Here is a 16,880-nt window from a genome sequence, read left to right as displayed (position 1 = left end):
TCTGATGGATTTAACTTTAAAGTCTATTTTGTAAGAAATTACTATTGGCACTCCTTCTCTTTTTTGATTGTTGTTTGCTTGATATATTTTTTTCTATTCTTTGAGTTTTAGTTTGTTTACGTCTCTAAGTCTATGGTGTGTGTCAGCATATAGATGGACCCTGTTTTTTAATCCTTTCTGCCACTCTCAGTCTCTTTATTGGTGCATTTAGTCCATCTACATTCAGGATAATTATGGACAGGTATGAATTTAGTGCTATTATTTTGACATCTCTTTTTGTGTGTTGACAGCTTCTTTTTCCCACTTGAGTATATATGCTGAGTAGATTTTCTTTATATATTGTCCTTTCCTCATATTTGTTGTTGTTGATTTTGTTTCTGCTGAGTCTGTATTTTTCCATTTTATTTTATTTTGATGAGTAGGATAGTTTGCCTCCTTTGTGGTTACCTTATTATTTATCCCTATTTTTCTAAATTTATAGCTAACTTTTATTTCTTTGTATCGCCGTATCTTCCTCTCCATATGGAAGGTGTATGATTACATTTCTTAGTCCCTCTTTGTTATTTTAATGTTGTCTTTTTTTATATAATACATCTCTGTTACCCTGTGTTGGGCATTTTTAAAATCTTTCTTTTTTTTTTTTGGATTTCCCTGTTTATTTTGACTTCTGGTTGCTCTGCCCAATGTTCTAGTCTTGGGCTGAAACCTGATATTATTGATTTTCTAACCAAAGAACTCCTTTTAGTATTTCTTATAGTTTTGGTTTAGTTTTTACGAATTCCCTCAACTTGCGTTTATCTGGAAATATGTTAATTTCAACTTCATATTTAAGAGACAGTTTTGATGGAGATATGATTCTTGGCAGGCAATTTTTTTCCTTCAATGTTTTAAATATGTCATCCCATTGCCTTCTTGCCTGCATGGTTTCTACTGAGTAGTCCGAGCTTATTTTTATAGGCTCTCCCTTGTAGGTGACTTTTCTTTTATCCCTTGCTGCTCTTATAATTGTCTCCTTATCTTTGGTTTTGGCAAGTGTGGTTATAATATGCCTCGGTGACTTTCTTTTAAGATCTACCTTATGTGGAGTTCGATGAGCATCTTGGATAGATATCTTCTCATCTTTCACAATATCAGGGAAGTTTTCTGCCAACAGATCCTCGCCAATTTTCTCTGTATTTTCTATTATCCCTCCGTTTTTTTATTCTGGTACTCCAATCACTTGTAGGTTATTTCCCTTGATAGAGTTCCACATGATTCTTAAGGTTTCTTCATTTTTTTAAATTCTTTTTTCTGATTTTTCTTCAAAAGTATTAGTGCCAAGTGATTTATCTTCGAGTTCAGAAATTCTAGCTTCTATTTGCTCAATTGTGCTTTTCTGACTTTTATTGAGTTATGTAATTCTGTAATTTTATTGTTAATCTTCTGAATTTCTGATTGCTCTCTGTCTATGGATTTTTCCAGCTTATTAAGCTTTTCATTATGTTCCTGAATAATCTTTCTGAGTTCTTCTGTTGCTTTATCTATGTGTTCCTTGGCTTGTTCTACATATTGCCTCATTTCCTTCTTGATGTCTTGAAGGGTTCTGTATATTAAACTTTTGTATTCTGCATCTGGTAATTCCAGGAATGCACTTTCCTCTAGAAGATCCCTGGATTCTTTGTTTTGAGAGCCTGTTGAGGTGATCATGGTCTATTTCTTTATGTGACTTGATATTGACTGTTGTCTCTGAGCCATCTATAAGTTATTGTATTAGTTTATGCTTGCTTACTGGGTCGTAACTGCTTGCTTTGTTTTGTTTTGGTATACCCCTGTGGGTTGCTTGAGTGAGCTAGCTTGATTATTTTCACCTTTGGAGCTCTGGTGTCCTGTCCCCAGCTGGCTAGAGCTGGTTTCAGGTACATCAATCTAGGAGTCCATTCAGTTTTCTTGTATGAATTCAGCTCAGGTTTCCAGGTAGCTGATATCAAGTGTGTGGTACAGGCTCTGTCCTACAGTCTTAGACGGGCAGGGGTGATTGGTGTATATACCGGTATATGATTGCAGCACGGCTCACGCTCTGAACAAGGCAGGGGGCTGAGAACCGACCCCCAAGTGTCTCTGAGGAAAACACGTCTCTGTTCCTTAAAGCGTGCTGGTGGGTGGGCTCTGCAGAGGGACCATGGGCACCCCAAATTTTTGGTTGTGAGGACTTGGAGGTACCAGTTATCCCTGGGTCCCTGTCGTGGGTGGCTGGGCGACCCAAGTGGAGCCACCAGTCCTTAGGTCCCTGTTGTGGGTAGGTGAGGACCTTGTTTAATAGGCAAAGCCATGTCAAACGTCAAACACCCACCTCCCCGAAAATGATCATGACCCAATAAAACTTCCTCTCTGGGGAGCCGAGCGATCCAGTGTGATCTGAGCCCCAGGTGGCAGGGTAGAATCGCTTTGTCGTGTCTGAGGGGAGAGGTGTTGGCAGGAACAGTCCTCTTTCGTTGGTTGTGCCCACCCCAGCTGACCAGCCTGGACTGCTGCTCTCCTGTCCTGCTCTGGTCTGGGCCTGCCCAGGGCTCCACACAAATGCCCGGTGCAAATGGAGTTTGAAATGGCTGGAGTCTGCCAACAAGGGCCCATTCTCCTGAAATAGGCCCACACAGGTCCATGCAAAAGGGAAAGGTGCTCAAGGTCCACGGATGCTTTATGCCTGGACAGGAACCGGTTCTGTCCTGAGCTCCCCCAGTTAATGGAGCTAGCAAATTATCTTTTCCCCCCAGTTGGAACTTTTTTCCTTCCCCAAGGCCAGGAGGACGACTCCAGGTGCTCACCAGGGTCTATCTCAGGCCTAGGGATTCAGCCGCTGAAGCTGGGTTGGGGGTGGGGGGGTGCAGTAAAATATACACAAGTACTTAGCTTTTGCCGAGAGCGCCCTTCTGCTCAGGTTCCGGAGGAGTGAGTGGGCTGTGTGGCTGGCTGCTTCTCCCAGAGGAAACTGTGGCCGAACGCTAGGACGAGCCCACTGCGGCAGCCACTCCAGAAATGGTGCCTGAGGGCTCCCCACGATTCAGGTCCGGCAACTCCTCTCCGCTTCTGAACGGTCTCTTCCTTTCCCTGCCCCTCAGTTCATTGTCTAAGCTTGCCTTTGATGCTCAGGGCTCACAGCTTGTCACAAATATACTCGTTTCACTTGTTTTTTCAGGTCTTTGTTGTAAAGAGGCTCCACGGAAAAGTCTGCCTATTCCGCCATCTTGGCTCCACCTCTCCCCAATGACATTTTTTAATGAGATGGAGAAACAAATCACCAACTTCTTATGGAAGGGAAGAGACACCAGATAAGTGAAGCATTACTGACAAAGAAGAACAAAGGAGGAGGCCTCATTCTACCTGATTTTAGAACCTATTATACAGCCACAGTGGTCAAAACAGCCTGGTACCACTACAGCAACAGATTCATAGACCAATGGAACAGAATTGAGGACCCAGACATAAATCCATCTGCATATGAGCAGCTGATATTTGACAAAGGCCCAAAGTCAGTTAATTGGGGAAAAGACAAGTCTTTTTAACAAATGGTGCTGGCATGACTGGATATCGATCTGCAAAAAAATGAAACAAGACCCATACCTCACGCCATGCACAAAAACTAACTCAAAATGGATCAAAGACCTAAATACAAAATCTAAAACAATAAAGATCATGAAGAAAAAATAGCGACAACGTTAGGAGCCCTAATTCATGGCATAAACAGTATACAAAACATTACTAAATGCAGAAGAGAAACAGGATAACTGGGAGCTCCTAAAAATCAAACACCTGTGCTCATCCAAAGACTTCACCAAAAGAGTCAAAAGACTACCTATAGAATGAGAAAAAGTTTTTAGCTATGACGTGTCAGATCAGCACCTGATCTCTAAAATCTACATGATCCTACTAAAACTCAACTACGAAAAGACAAATAAGCCAATTAAAAAAACGGGCAAAGGATATGAACAGTCACTTCACTAAAGAAGACATTCAGGTAGCTAGCAGATACATGAGGAAATGCTCATAATCATTAGCCATTACAGAAATGCAAATCAAAACTACAACGAGATTCCATCGCACTCCAACAAGGCTGGCATTAAGCCAAAAAACACAAAAAGAATAAACGTCGGAGAGGTTGTGGAGAGACTGCAACACTTATACACTGCTGATGGGAATGTCAAATGGTACAACCACTTTGGAAATCAATTTGGCACTTCCTTAAAAAGCTAGAAATAGAACTACCATACGATCCAGCAATCCGACTCCTCGGCATATGTTCTAGAGAAATAAGAGCCTTTACATGAACAGATATGTGCACGCCCATGTTCATTGTAGCACTGTTTACAATAGCAAAAAGATGGAAGCAACCAAGATGCCCATCAATGGATGAATGGATAAATTATGGTATATTCACACGATGGAATACTATACATCTATAAAGAACAATGATGAATCCACAAAACATTTCATAACGTGGAGAAATCTGGAAGACATTATACTGAGTGAAATTAGTCAGTTGCAAAAGGACAAATATTGTATAAGACCACTATTATAAGAACTTGAGAAATAGTTTAAACAGAGAAGAAAGTATCCTTTGATGGTTATGAGAGGGGGTAGGTAGGGAGGGAAAGGGCTATTCACTAATTAGATAGTAACCAAAAACCAAACCCACTGCTGTCGAGTGGATTCCAACTCCTAGCAACCCTGTAGGACAGGGTAGAACTGCCCCATAGTGTTTCCAAAGAGCACCTGGTGGACTTGAACTGCTGACCTTTTGGTTAGCAGCCGTAGCGCTTAATCACTACACCACCGGGGTTTCCAATTAGATAGTAGATAAGTTTTATTTTAGCTGAAGGGAAAGTCAATACACAATACAGGAGAGGTCAACACAGCTGGACTAAACCAAAAGCAAAGAAGTTTCTTGAATAAACTGCATGCTTCAAAGGCCAGCGTAGCAGGGGCAGGGGTTCAAGGACCATGTTTCTGGGGGACACCTAAGTCAATTAGCATAATAAAATCTGTCAAGAGAACATTCCGAATCCCACTTTGGAGAGTGGCGTCTGGGGTCTTAAACGCTAGCAAGCAGCCATCTAAGATGCCTCAATTCGTCTCAACCCACCTGGAACAAGGAAGAATGAAGGACACCAAAGACACAAGGTAATTATGAGCCTAAGAGATGGAAACGACCACATAAACCAGAGATTACCTCAGCCTGAGACCAGAAGAACTCTGTGGTGCCCGGCCACAACCGATAACTGCCCTGACAGGGAACACAACAGAGAACCCCTGAGGGAGCAAGAGAACAGTGGGATGCAGACCCCAAATTCTTGTAAAAAGACCAGACTTAATGGTCAGACTGGGATGAGAAGGATCCCGGAGGCCAAGGTTTCCAGACCTTCTGTTAGCCCAGGACAGGAACCATTCCCAAAGCCAACTCTTCAGACAGGGATTGGTCTGGAATATGGGATGGAAAATGATACTGGTGAAGAATGAGCTTCTTGGATCAGGTAGACGTATGAGACTATGTTGGCATCTCCCGTTTGGAGGGGAGATGAGAGGGCAGAGGGGGCCAGTAACTACCCGAATGGACACGAGGAGAGAGAGTAGAGGGAAGAACTGTGCTATCTCATTAGAGGAAGAGCAGTTAGGAGTGTATAGCAAGGTGCATATAAGTATTTGTATGAGAGACTGACCTGATTTGTAAACTTTCACTTAAAGCACAATAAAAATGAATTAAAAAAAAAAAATTGTGTTATTGAAGATTTCAAACACATAAAATTAAAGAGGATCATATATGATTGCACCTAGTTTAAATGGCTTCAAACATTTTCTTAATTTATCTAATTCCCCTATTCTTTTTCCTTTGTTGGAGTATTTGAAAAGAAATCCAAACATCAGGTTTTTTCACTTGTAAATATTGAGTATACTTGCTTACTTATTTAACAGTTGCCATTGAATTGACTCTGACTCCTGGCAACTCCATATGTGTCCGAATAGAAGTATGCTCCGTACGGTTTTCAATGGCTGATGGTTTTTGATGTAGATCACCAGACCATTGTTCTGAGGAGACTCTTGTGGATTTGAAACTCCAAACTTTGTGTTAGCAGCTGAGCATTTAGTCATTTGTACCACCCAAGGACTCATTCAGTATATGTGCCTAAGCAATTCAATTCTTCAGTCTAACTGTATAACAATATCGTATCTATGTGATGGTTAATTTTGTGTGTGAGCTTGGCAAGCCTATGGTACCAGTTGTTTGGTCAAATACTAATTTAAACGTTGCTGTGAAGGTATTTTGTGGATGTGACTAACATTTACAATTCTTTGACTCTTACAAAGGAGATTGTTGCTGTTGTTAGTTCCCATGGAGACAGCTCCAACTCATGGCAACTTTATATATAACAGAAGAAAATGTTGCCTGGTCCTGCATCATCTCCATTATCGTTGATATGTTTGAGTCCCTTGTTGTGACTTACGTCAATTCATCACATTGTGATTACCTTTGGTAATGTGGGGTCTTCGTTCAATCACTTAAAGGTCTTATGAGCAAAAACCGAGGTTTCTGAGAAGCAAATAAATTTGGCCTAAAGATTGCAACATAGATATCCGCCATGGATTGAACTGCATGCCCTGAAAATAGTATCAACTTGGTTGGGCCATGATTCCCAGTGTTGTGTGGTTGTCCTCCATTTTCTGATTGATGCAATTTTCCTGTTGTTGTTGTTGTTAGGTGCCGTCGACTCAGTTCCGACTCATAGCGACCCTATGCACAACAGAACGAAACACTGCTGGCTCCTGCGCCATCCTTACAATCGTTGTTATGTTTGAGCTCATTGTTGCAGCCACTGTGTCAATCCACCTTGCTGAGGGTCTTCCTCTTTTCCGCTGACCCTGTACTCTGCCAAGCATGATGTCCTTCTCCAGGGACTCATCCCTCCTGACAAAATGTCCAAAGTATGTAAGACACGGTCTCGCCACCCTTGCCTCTAAGGAGCATTCTGGTCGCACTTCTTCCAAGACAGATTTGTTCGTTCTTTTGGCAGTCCATGGTATGTTCAATATTCTTCCCCAACACCACAATTCAAAGGTGTCAGCTCTTCTTCAGTCCCCTTATTCATTGTCCAGCTTTCACATGCATAGGATGCGACTGAAAACACCATGCCTTGGGTCAGGCGCACCTTAGTCTTCAGGGTGACATCTTCGTTCTTCAACACTTTGAAGAGGTCCTTTGCAGCAGATTTGCCCGATGCAACGCGTCTTTTGATTTCTTGACTGGTGCTTTCATGGCTGTTGATTGTGGATCCAAGTAAAATGAAATCCTTGACAACTTCAATGTTTTCTCCATTTATCATGACGTTGCTCATTGGTCCAGTTGTGAGGATTTTTGTTTTCTTTATGTTGAGGTGCAATCCATACTGAAGACTGTGGTCTTTGATCTTCATTAGTAAGTGCTTCAAGTCCTCTTCACTTTCAGCAAGCAAGGTTATGTCATCTACATAATGCAGGTTGTTAATGAGTCTTCCTCCAATCCTGATGTCCCATTTTAGTTCATTTAGTCCAGCTTCTCATGTTATTTGTTCAGCGTACAGATTAAATAGGTATGGTGAAAGAATACAACCCTGATGCACACCTTTCCTGACTTTAAACCAATCAGTATCCCCTTGTCCTGTCAGAACTACTACCCCTTGATCCACGTAAAGGTTCCGCATGAGCACAATTGAGTGTTCTGGAATTCCCATTCTTCGCAATGTTATCCATAGTTTGTTATGATCCACACAGTCGAATGCCTTTGCATAGTCAATAAAACACAGGTAAACATCCTTCTGGTATTCTCTGCTTTCAGCCAGGATCCATCTGACATCAGCAATGATATCCCTGGTTCCATGTCCTCTTCTGAAACCAGCCTGAATTTCTGCCAGTTCCCTGTCGATATACTGCTGCAGCCGTTCTTGAATGATCTTCAGCAAAATTTTGCTTGCGTGTGATATTAACGATATTGTTCTATAATTTCCACATTCGGTTGGATCATCTTTCTTGGGAATAGGCATAAATATGGATCTCTTCCAGTCAGTTGGCCAGGAAGGTGTCTTCCATATTTCTTGGCAGCAATTTTCCTATGTATTATAAATCCTAATCTCTGCCTGTTGTTGATGAGGCAAGATTAGATTATGTTAAAAAGGATTAGGGTGGGAAGTAACACTTTTACCCAGGTCACATCCCTCAACCAATGTAAAAGAAATTTCCTTGGGATGTGGTCTGCACCAACTTTTATCTCTCAAAAGGAGCAGAGAGAGGGGACTTCATACCACCAAGAAAACAGTGCGGGGAGCAAAGCTTGTCCCTTGGACCCAGGTTTCCTGTGTGCAGAAGCTCCTAGTCTAGGGGAAGATTGACGATAAGGACCTTCCTCTAGATCCGACAGAGACAGAAAGCCTTTGCCTGGAGCTGAAAATTTGAATTTCTAGCTTACTTTACTCTGAGGAAATAAATTTCTCTTTGTGAAAGCCATCCATTTGTGGTATTTCTGTTACAGCAGCACTAGATAGATAACTAAGACAATATCCTACCAGACTTTCCAGCCTGTCATTGGACCTATGGATTTAAAACTTGCCAGCCCCCTACAATCACATGAGCCAATTCCTTAAAAAAAAATCTCTCCCTGTTTCTCCATTTCTATCTCTATATCTATCTTCTCTATATATTTATATCCTATGCGTTCTGTTTATTTGGAGAACCATGACCCATAAAATCTATTAAAATCATCATTCCTTAAAGAAGTCTAATACCTTCTTCACATTCAAATGTCTTTAATTATCTCCAAGATGTCTTTTTGTGGCTGGTTTGCTTGAAGCTATATCGACACTAGGTTCACATGTTATATTTGACTGCTATGTCTCTTTAAGGTTCCTTTGTTCTATAACAGACCCTTCCTTTTCTTTTTTATGCCATTGAGTAGTACATAAATTGTTTTAAACAGAATGCTTGCATTCTGGATTTGGCAGATTATTTCCTGTGGGTGTCACTTAACTTCTTTCCAATCCATGAAAATTTCCTATATTCTGGTAGCTAGAGGCTTGATTGGATTATTTCAATTCTTTCAGGCACATTTATGTCATAGTTCCTGTTATGTCTTCTCTATTGTATCATATCATGAGACACATAACATTAGGGATGTTAAGGTTGATCTGGGGATATGAGCATTTTCAGCCTAGTCTCTCAATAATAATGTATACCATAAAATTTTTCTCTGAGATTTTAGAATCCATTGGTGATTATTTCTCAGCTTCATTTTTTGTTCTGTTTCTCTAGAGCAACCAGACTGATACATTGTTATAGCCTAGGTAATTTTTCTTGTCAGTTATTTTCCTTTCCATTATTCCTCTTTGGCACATAATAAAGTATGTGGCAAGTAGGCTTAGATTTCAGAAGCCAGTCATCACTTACTTGCTGTTGGGGAAGTTCTGTGAGAAAAGTAAAGAGGCAGTAACCTAAGAGGCTACGCTTGTGGCTGAGGGAATGATTAGGGGTGAACACAGCAGGATATTGATACAGCAGTTTCCAGAAATACCCTCCGTATATTAGCCGATCCAAGAAAATTTCTCTTGTGATATGAGAGCCAGGGGGCTAGGGGAATCATTGTCCCTCTGGGGGGAAACAAGGACTGGTGTGGCCCCAGAGCAGTACAAGTTGACAGACCAACCTCATTCTGAGTCCTGAGTATCCTATTACCCATTCATAGAAGTCAAACCAATATAGGTCACATGTGAGAGAAGATATGGACCACCCCTTCTGAGCAACACAGACCTGACTGTTCCTAGATCTCCATGGGAGGCCCAGGACTGCTTTAGATTCTTAGAGAGTGAGGAGAAGGGAATTTCCATTCTTGGCTTGCCTTCACAGTTCAAGAAATGAGAATTTGAATTTTGTGTTTGAGTGTGTTGGGTGCTCAATTTGATCTACTGTAGTGCTTCCAGTTTTTCCCTGTTGTGAATATTCTTGTGATACACATCTATGTAAGCACATCTCTCTGCATTTGTACTATTTCCTCAGGATATATTTTTAGAAGTATAATTCAAAAGTATGCTCATTTTTTGATGCTCTGGGTACATGTTGTCAGGTAAGTTCCTTGGTCAAGAAGGCAATTCTAAGTCAAACATTCTATGCTCTTGTCAAATGCTCTTTGCTTTAGTTAGCCGGAAATATGTTTCTCCAACCAGAAATTAAGGGTGAGTGGTAGGACAGTGGATGGCGTGGCCTCAGACACCAGTCAGAGGGACCAAGGTGTTGGAATATGGTATGGTAGTAAAAAGAGAGTATACAATGATGGTGGACCCATTCCTTCCCATTTCACTTGCTAAACATTTAGGATGGGATCTGATCTGGGATGGAGCCCTGAGCATCACAATGCCAAGTTGCTGTTTGTTAAACTTTTGTAAGGAGGGAGTGAGGGACACAGGCACTTGGGGTATCTCTCAAAAATGAGAAAGATTTTGTGAGGGGAAAAATCTTAAGAACCATTGGTACCAAGGCAAAGAAACTGAAACAATGTGATATATAATAAGTCTGCTTTATTTGGCAATGACAAGAGTTCAAAGAGCAGAGAAAACATCACAGAGATACAGACTCTGTACATCATAGGACTTGTCACCTGCACCTTCACGGCCACTGCAAGTGAGGATCACAACACTTGTAAGATGGGGAACTCTGGGCCACTGGAAATCAAAGGGAAATTGTCCTGTTCTGGAGTATAATCTAGACTGAGTTTCTATAATTAACAGTGGCAGAGAGTATCCTCTTGAAATGTTTAGTCTCGGATGCAGGACATTGGTGGCAGGAGATGGATAATTTAGTAAGAAAGTGAAGCATCGCGTGTGATTAAATTATGATGTAAACTCAGAGGTTGACATTGTGTTGGTGAGAAAAGGAAGCTCAGGTGGAGCAGGTATAGGCAGACAGAGGAAATGAGGATACTAGGCAACATCAGCTCTAATCTGACAGCAAAGAACACAAGAGGTCTGGAGAGAAGAAGCAGCCTGAGGTGGAGACTGTGCCTCTGGCAACGAGCCTGAAGCATTGGAGAACCGGAAGCTGGTGGTAGAACTTCAGTGCTTGTAGCTCTTCCTAGACGAGGTGGTGGTATATTTGATGGTGGAACTGCTGCCCCCAACAGAGCTGAGGCCACCTCCAATGCCTCTGCCACTCCCAGAACTGAAGCCACTGCTGTAGGAGTAGCCACTGCCTCCGCCCAGGCCTAAGCCACTGCCAACACCACCAGAGCTGCCATATCCACCGGAGATGGTTGACTGAGACACAGCTTTGAAGGGAAAGAAACAGGGAAAAAATGAAGCATGTTGAAACTCTTCCTGCCAGCCTGAATCAAGGGAAAAGAGCAAAGGCAAGGGAGGAAGGCTCACAAAAGTACTTACAGATGTTGACTGGTCCAACGCCTTCCCCACTCAGCCTAGGAGGACAAGAAACACAGGGAAGATGAGATCCCAGAGAACCATTAGCTGAATCTGTGTGGGAAACCTCAATCTGAGGAATGGACCAGAGGAAATGGTCCTTTTGGTTTTTTTCTGAGGACAGCAATTATGGTCATTACTATAGTGGCCAAAAGCTCTGCTCATGGCCTGGGTGTCTTGGAGACAGCACTCAGAAGTTTGAGAAAGTTGTATGTGTTACCCACCTGCACTCCTCGCCTTCCAACAGCTTCCTGTAGGTGGCGATCTCCACGTCCAGGGCAAGCTTGACATTCATCAGCTCCTGGTACTCCTTCAGCAGCCGGGCCATGTCCTGCTTGGCCTTCTGCAAGGCATCCTCCAGATCTGCCAGCTTGTTCTTGGCATCCTTGAGGGCCATCTCCCCACGCTGTTCAGCATCAGCAATGGCGGCCTGGAGGTTGGCACACTTGATGGGGAAAAGAAAAAGAATGAATTTGTAATCTGATTTTTCTGTTGTGTGTATTCCTGGTTCTCCTTTCTCAGTGATGTAGAATCGTACAACACAGAATTGATGAAGAGGAGTTTTGACTCTTCGTACCAAGTCTCAGTACTTTAAAACTTTTCATGTCTGGGACTCGCTTGACAAAGACCCATGCTGCTTTGTGTTAACCACCCTGAATGAGGGTGTGGGTGGTGACTGATGGAAGACAGTACAGCAGACACTGGAATGAAGGGTCTCACTTCATTTTGTTGTATTGTCTCCAAAGCCAAACCAGGACCATTATTGATGATCTGATGAGGATGACACACTAACCTACATGAAATTAAAAACATCCTCAGTGAAAATGGTGGGTTTTCACTTCATACTCTAAAGATCTCGTCTTTCTCTCACCTCAGTCTCCAACACACTTGGGCAACACTGCTCTTCACGCTCTGCCTTTGTTCTCTCTCCTTGTTCACCTTTAACTTGAACAGATTTGCCACTAGATTCCTCAAGCTTTCTGCATTTTTCCTTCCCAATATGTTCCTTTGCAATTTCCAAGTCAGTCAGTCATTCTTCTTGTGTACATCCTTTATAATGCATCTAGCCTAAATTTTTTTCAGATCTGAACACTTGGGAATGTTTCCCTCCTCATGTTCATATCGCACTCTTGGTTTGGATCATCTTCCCTTCCCTGCTGTTCCTTCAGAACCCAGAAATCTGCATAGATGATGGTTGATGACTGCCTGATTGACTAACAAGGGAATGTTGCTTTCATTCACCATCGCCCTCCTTATTCCCCTCTATTCCCCCACTATTGTACCTGCTTCTTGACATGATCGATCTCGGACCTCAGCCTCTGGATCACACGGTTGATCTCAGAAATCTCCTGCTTGGTGGTGCGCAGGTCGTCACCATGTCTGCCTGCGGTGATCTGCAGCTCTTCATACTGTGGCCCAGAGAGAGAGAGACACTGGGTATGGGTTTTCACATGCCGACAGTGGCTTTCAGTTCTTGACCAGGCATTCAGAAAACTTGAACCTAATGGTTTCTCATCTAGGGAATGTGGGAAAAGTTGATGTTTCAAGGTTTTTAGCTACTGTACAACTGAATCACACAGCATTCTTATTATTGGACTACTGTTGATCTTCTTCTCTTCTGGGAAGGTGATATTCTGTATAATGTTTCTGAGACCCAGGATTCAGGAATAAGATAAAATGAAAGATCACTAGCTGCTTATCTAAGGTAGTTTCCTCTTGCAGTTGCATTCTTTTACTTAATATATTTGGGCATAAATACTGTAAATGTCCACTTTAACCATGAAAGGATATATATCCTGTGAGATGACCCCAGCTTCTCTGAAATACATTTCTCAAATAAAGACCACTTTCTTGCTGGTTCAGCTAACTGGACCATCAGCGAGAGGGGCACAGGTTTCCTCACAGCTGCCAACTCACTGCTCACCTTGGTCTGGTACCAGGACTCAGCCTCAGCCCGGCTCCTCTGAGCTATCTCCTCATATTGGGCTTTGACTTCAGCAATAATGCTGTCTAGGTCCAGGTTGCGGTTGTTGTCCATGGACAGGACCACAGATGTGTCTGAGATGTGGGTTTGCATCTGAGACAGTTCCTGCAGGACAGAAGATTGTAAGATCACCTTTTCCAGAGACATTCACAGGGGATCCCAGCCCAAGAATCTTCCACCCATTACTGAACCCCACTAGACTACATAACCTGGGGATAGAGATACTTACTGCATCATAGAAGACTTTCAGGAAATTGATCTCATCTGTAAGACTATCGACCTTGGCTTGCAGTTCAACCTTATTCATGTAGGCAGCATCCACATCCTGGGGAAAGACCAACACCTTAAATCAGCTGAGCCCTCATCCCCAGCCTGTTCAATTTTTAGGCTGTCTACCAATTCTGCTCCTATAAAGAAACCTGAATCCATGATCTGAATCAACCAACCTTCTTCAGAGTCACAAATTCATTCTCTGCTGCTGTGCGCTTGTGGATTTCATCTTCATATCTAGAAGAAGAAAAAGGTAGAATAGAATTTAGCCAGTGGGTAAGATGATATAGAAAGGCAGCCTGAGATCTGATGCTGTCCATAAAGATTAATAGTTACAAATTTAGCTTTCTTTCCACAGAGAGCATAAAGAATGATTTTTATGATTCATCAATTTCTTTCCTTTATTACCCTTCCTCTTCTACCCCTACTTCCCTGTTGTGTTTCTAATTTGGCTGTAGACAGTAATCCGTGGGTTTTATTTCTGTGGGACTGATTTTGCTAAAGAATTGTAAAGCCCATTTTATATCTGGTGATATCTATTTCTTAAAGGGCCATCCTCAAGGACTAGCCCTACAAATTCTCTTTAACTCACTTCTTCTTGTAGTCCTCGACCAGGTCCTGCACGCCTCTGAGCTCAGAGTCCAGGCGGCTTCTCTCCCCAAGGATGCTGTCCAACTGCGTGCGGAGGTTGTTGATGTACTGCTCGAACAAGGGTTCCAGGTTCTGCCTCACGGTCTTGGTGCCCTGCTCCTGGAGCAGGGTCCACTTGGTGTCTAGGACCTTGTTCTGCTGCTCCAGGAACCGTACCTGGAGGGGAAGGAAACAAGTGGTCATGCGTAGGCAAAGGAAAGAAAGAAGTGCCTGTGTTCTCAGGTCTCCAAGCAGGTCTGGGAGGTCTCCATGGTTCTGGCCTTGGAGGAGCAGCTCAGGGCTGAAGCTGAGAGTTCTGCTTCCCAAATGTTTTTCCTTCACACCTCGCAGACCCTCCATGGAACTCCCCCAAGGGTTTTTGAGCTTTTCTCAGCCCGTAGTTACGTAGCCTATCAGTGATTTTCAACACTGTCTGCCCTCTTGAGCAGAAGAAACATAAATTTTGTTAACAAAATAGCATTTACAGGATTTATTCTACAAAACTTTTTTTTTTAGTAGTAGCCCTGGTTGCTCATTGGTTAAGCACAATCGAACCAAAAGGTTCAGGGTTTGAACTCATGAACCTGTGTGTGGGAGAAAAATGTGGCAGTCTGCTTCCCTAAAGATCACAGCCTTGAAACTCTATGGGGGTATTTCTACTCTGTCCTATTGGGTCACTGTGAGCCAGAATCAACTTGATGGCAAAGAGTTTCATTTGGGGAGCAATTAGAAGGGATGTTAACTGTTCCCTAATTGCTAGATTGGAATCCAAGTTCCCATTCAGTGCATGAGTATCCTCTTAAACATTCTTGAGTGATGGTCATCCTCTTTTTCTAGAATAAGCTCTTATTTCTATAAATTCTATAAATGCTTCTGCACCTGGGCAAAATATTCTTTCCTTATTATTTTTTAAATAACTTATTTTAATTTTTGAAGAAAATACATGCAAAAAAGGTACACCAATTCAATGATTTCTATGTGTACCATTCAGTGACATTGATTACTGTCATCAAGTTGTGCAGAGTTTTTAGCTCTCCTTTTCCAAGTTCTTCCTCCACTATTAACATAAACTCATATTTTCCCCCTCCTTTCCAGAGCTCAGGGCTCTTTATGACTGGACTTTCCTTTGTAATTGCTTAGAAACTTCACAAGTAAAAGGGAACACATTACATTCTTCTATTTCTTTTCTATATTTCAGGATCGTCAGAAGCTGATAACTCTTGCTAGGCAGGAATGAGGGCCACTGAAGAGATTAATTATTTCAAAATTATTTGCATCACCTCTGCCTGTTGCCAACATGGAGCCAGTGTGGCATCCTCGTGGAATGCTAATCAGGGCCCCTCCTCTCTCCTCCTAAGTCTCCCCACTGGCAGCAAACTCATTGTTTCTCAGTTAGAAGACTCTGAAATACCTGATGGAGAGAAAAACATTGTCATGTCTCACCTTGTCGATGAAGGAAGCAAACTTGTTGTTGAGGGTCTTGATCTGTTCCCGTTCCTCAGTCCTCACTCGCTGGATGGTGGGGTCAATTTGCAGGTTCAGAGGAGTGAGGAGATTCTGGTTGACAGTGACCTCTTGGATGCCTCCAGGTGGGCAGACAGGGAAGCCCCCATAGCCACCACCAAAGCCAGCTCCACCACCAAGCCCAAAGCCACCACCAGCTCCACCGCCAAAACCAAATCCGCTCCCGGCTCCTCCTCCAAAGCCATAGCCACCTCCAACTCTGCTGCCACATCCACCCCCTGTGATGTAGCTGCCCCCTCCAATGGAGATACTCTTGGAGCCCCCCAGGCCATAGAGGCTCCTGCTGCCAAAGCCAGCTCCTCCACAGGCCCCACCGAGGACACCACCGCCCCTGGAGCGGGACACTGAGACGCTGCTGAAGCCTGAGCGGTTTACTCCAGGGACTCTGGCCGAGCTGGTGCTGAAGCCACGGCGGATGATGGTGGATTTGCTAGACATGGTTCTCTAAAGATGAGAAGGTGAGGAAAGTGTGAGAAGCTGTGGTGTGGAGCTGACAGGAGGGAAACTCTGAGCAGGGCTTCCCAGCACACTTTATATATGGTGAGAATGGGCTGGGCTCAGCCCTGGAAGGAGAGCTTGCTAGGTGGGAAGGGCTGAGCTTTGCAAAGAGTGAGATCACACCCAGGTTATTAGAAAAGTTATGAAATGTGAGGGTTGCTGTTTTAGTTTCCTTTAGTCAGGGAAAAATTCTCCTGCCTTCCAGCTTTGACTTGATCACAATACAATAAGACTATTCCCAATTCACTGTAGTCAGGAGTTAGTCACTGTCTCCAGCAAAGGTTGGACGTTTTATGGTTGTGTATCACAATGCACCGAGTGATACTGAGTGATCTCTTCTCCCCGACCTAATCTTTCCTGCCATTTGGGACATTAGAGATCAGATGTAATCCATTGCATATGCCCCAACAGAAGGATCACTGTGTTCTCAATAAAAGCCAATATTAAGTTAAAAATTTTTTCTTTTAATTATTTATTCAGCTGAAAAAGTAGAACAACAAAATGAACTCCTATAT

At 42.8% G+C, this 16,880-nt stretch overlaps 1 protein-coding gene across 1 annotated transcript; it reads right to left on the bottom strand.

Moving 5' to 3' along the window:
• Positions 1–11,406: 11,406 nt before the first annotated feature.
• Positions 11,407–16,385, bottom strand: LOC135231205 (keratin, type II cytoskeletal 6A-like). Its single transcript, XM_064284188.1, has 7 exons — positions 15,787–16,385; positions 14,306–14,520; positions 13,890–13,950; positions 13,673–13,768; positions 13,384–13,548; positions 12,743–12,868; positions 11,407–11,904 (listed from the first exon to the last, which is right to left on the bottom strand). Exons 1-7 carry the CDS (start codon positions 16,303–16,305, stop codon positions 11,650–11,652), a joined length of 1,437 nt encoding a protein of 478 aa, XP_064140258.1. The 5' UTR covers positions 16,306–16,385; the 3' UTR covers positions 11,407–11,649.
• Positions 16,386–16,880: the final 495 nt, after the last annotated feature.

This window comes from Loxodonta africana, chromosome 4 (assembly GCF_030014295.1).
Source record: "Loxodonta africana isolate mLoxAfr1 chromosome 4, mLoxAfr1.hap2, whole genome shotgun sequence".
Classification (NCBI taxonomy): Eukaryota; Metazoa; Chordata; class Mammalia; order Proboscidea; family Elephantidae; genus Loxodonta; species Loxodonta africana.
The sequence above is the reverse complement of the archived record's forward strand: the minus strand, read 5'-3'. Positions and strand labels throughout refer to the sequence as shown.

Coding starts and splice junctions, on each gene's coding strand:
- LOC135231205 (XM_064284188.1), bottom strand. CDS start 16,305: ATGTCTAGCAAATCCACCATCATCCGCCGTGGCTTCAGCACCAGCTCG. Junction 13,549..13,672: donor TGAAAGTCTTCTATGATGCA/GTAAGTATCTCT, acceptor TCTGTCCTGCAG/GAACTGTCTCAGATGCAAAC. Junction 12,869..13,383: donor AGTCCTGGTACCAGACCAAG/GTGAGCAGTGAG, acceptor TCTGGGCCACAG/TATGAAGAGCTGCAGATCAC.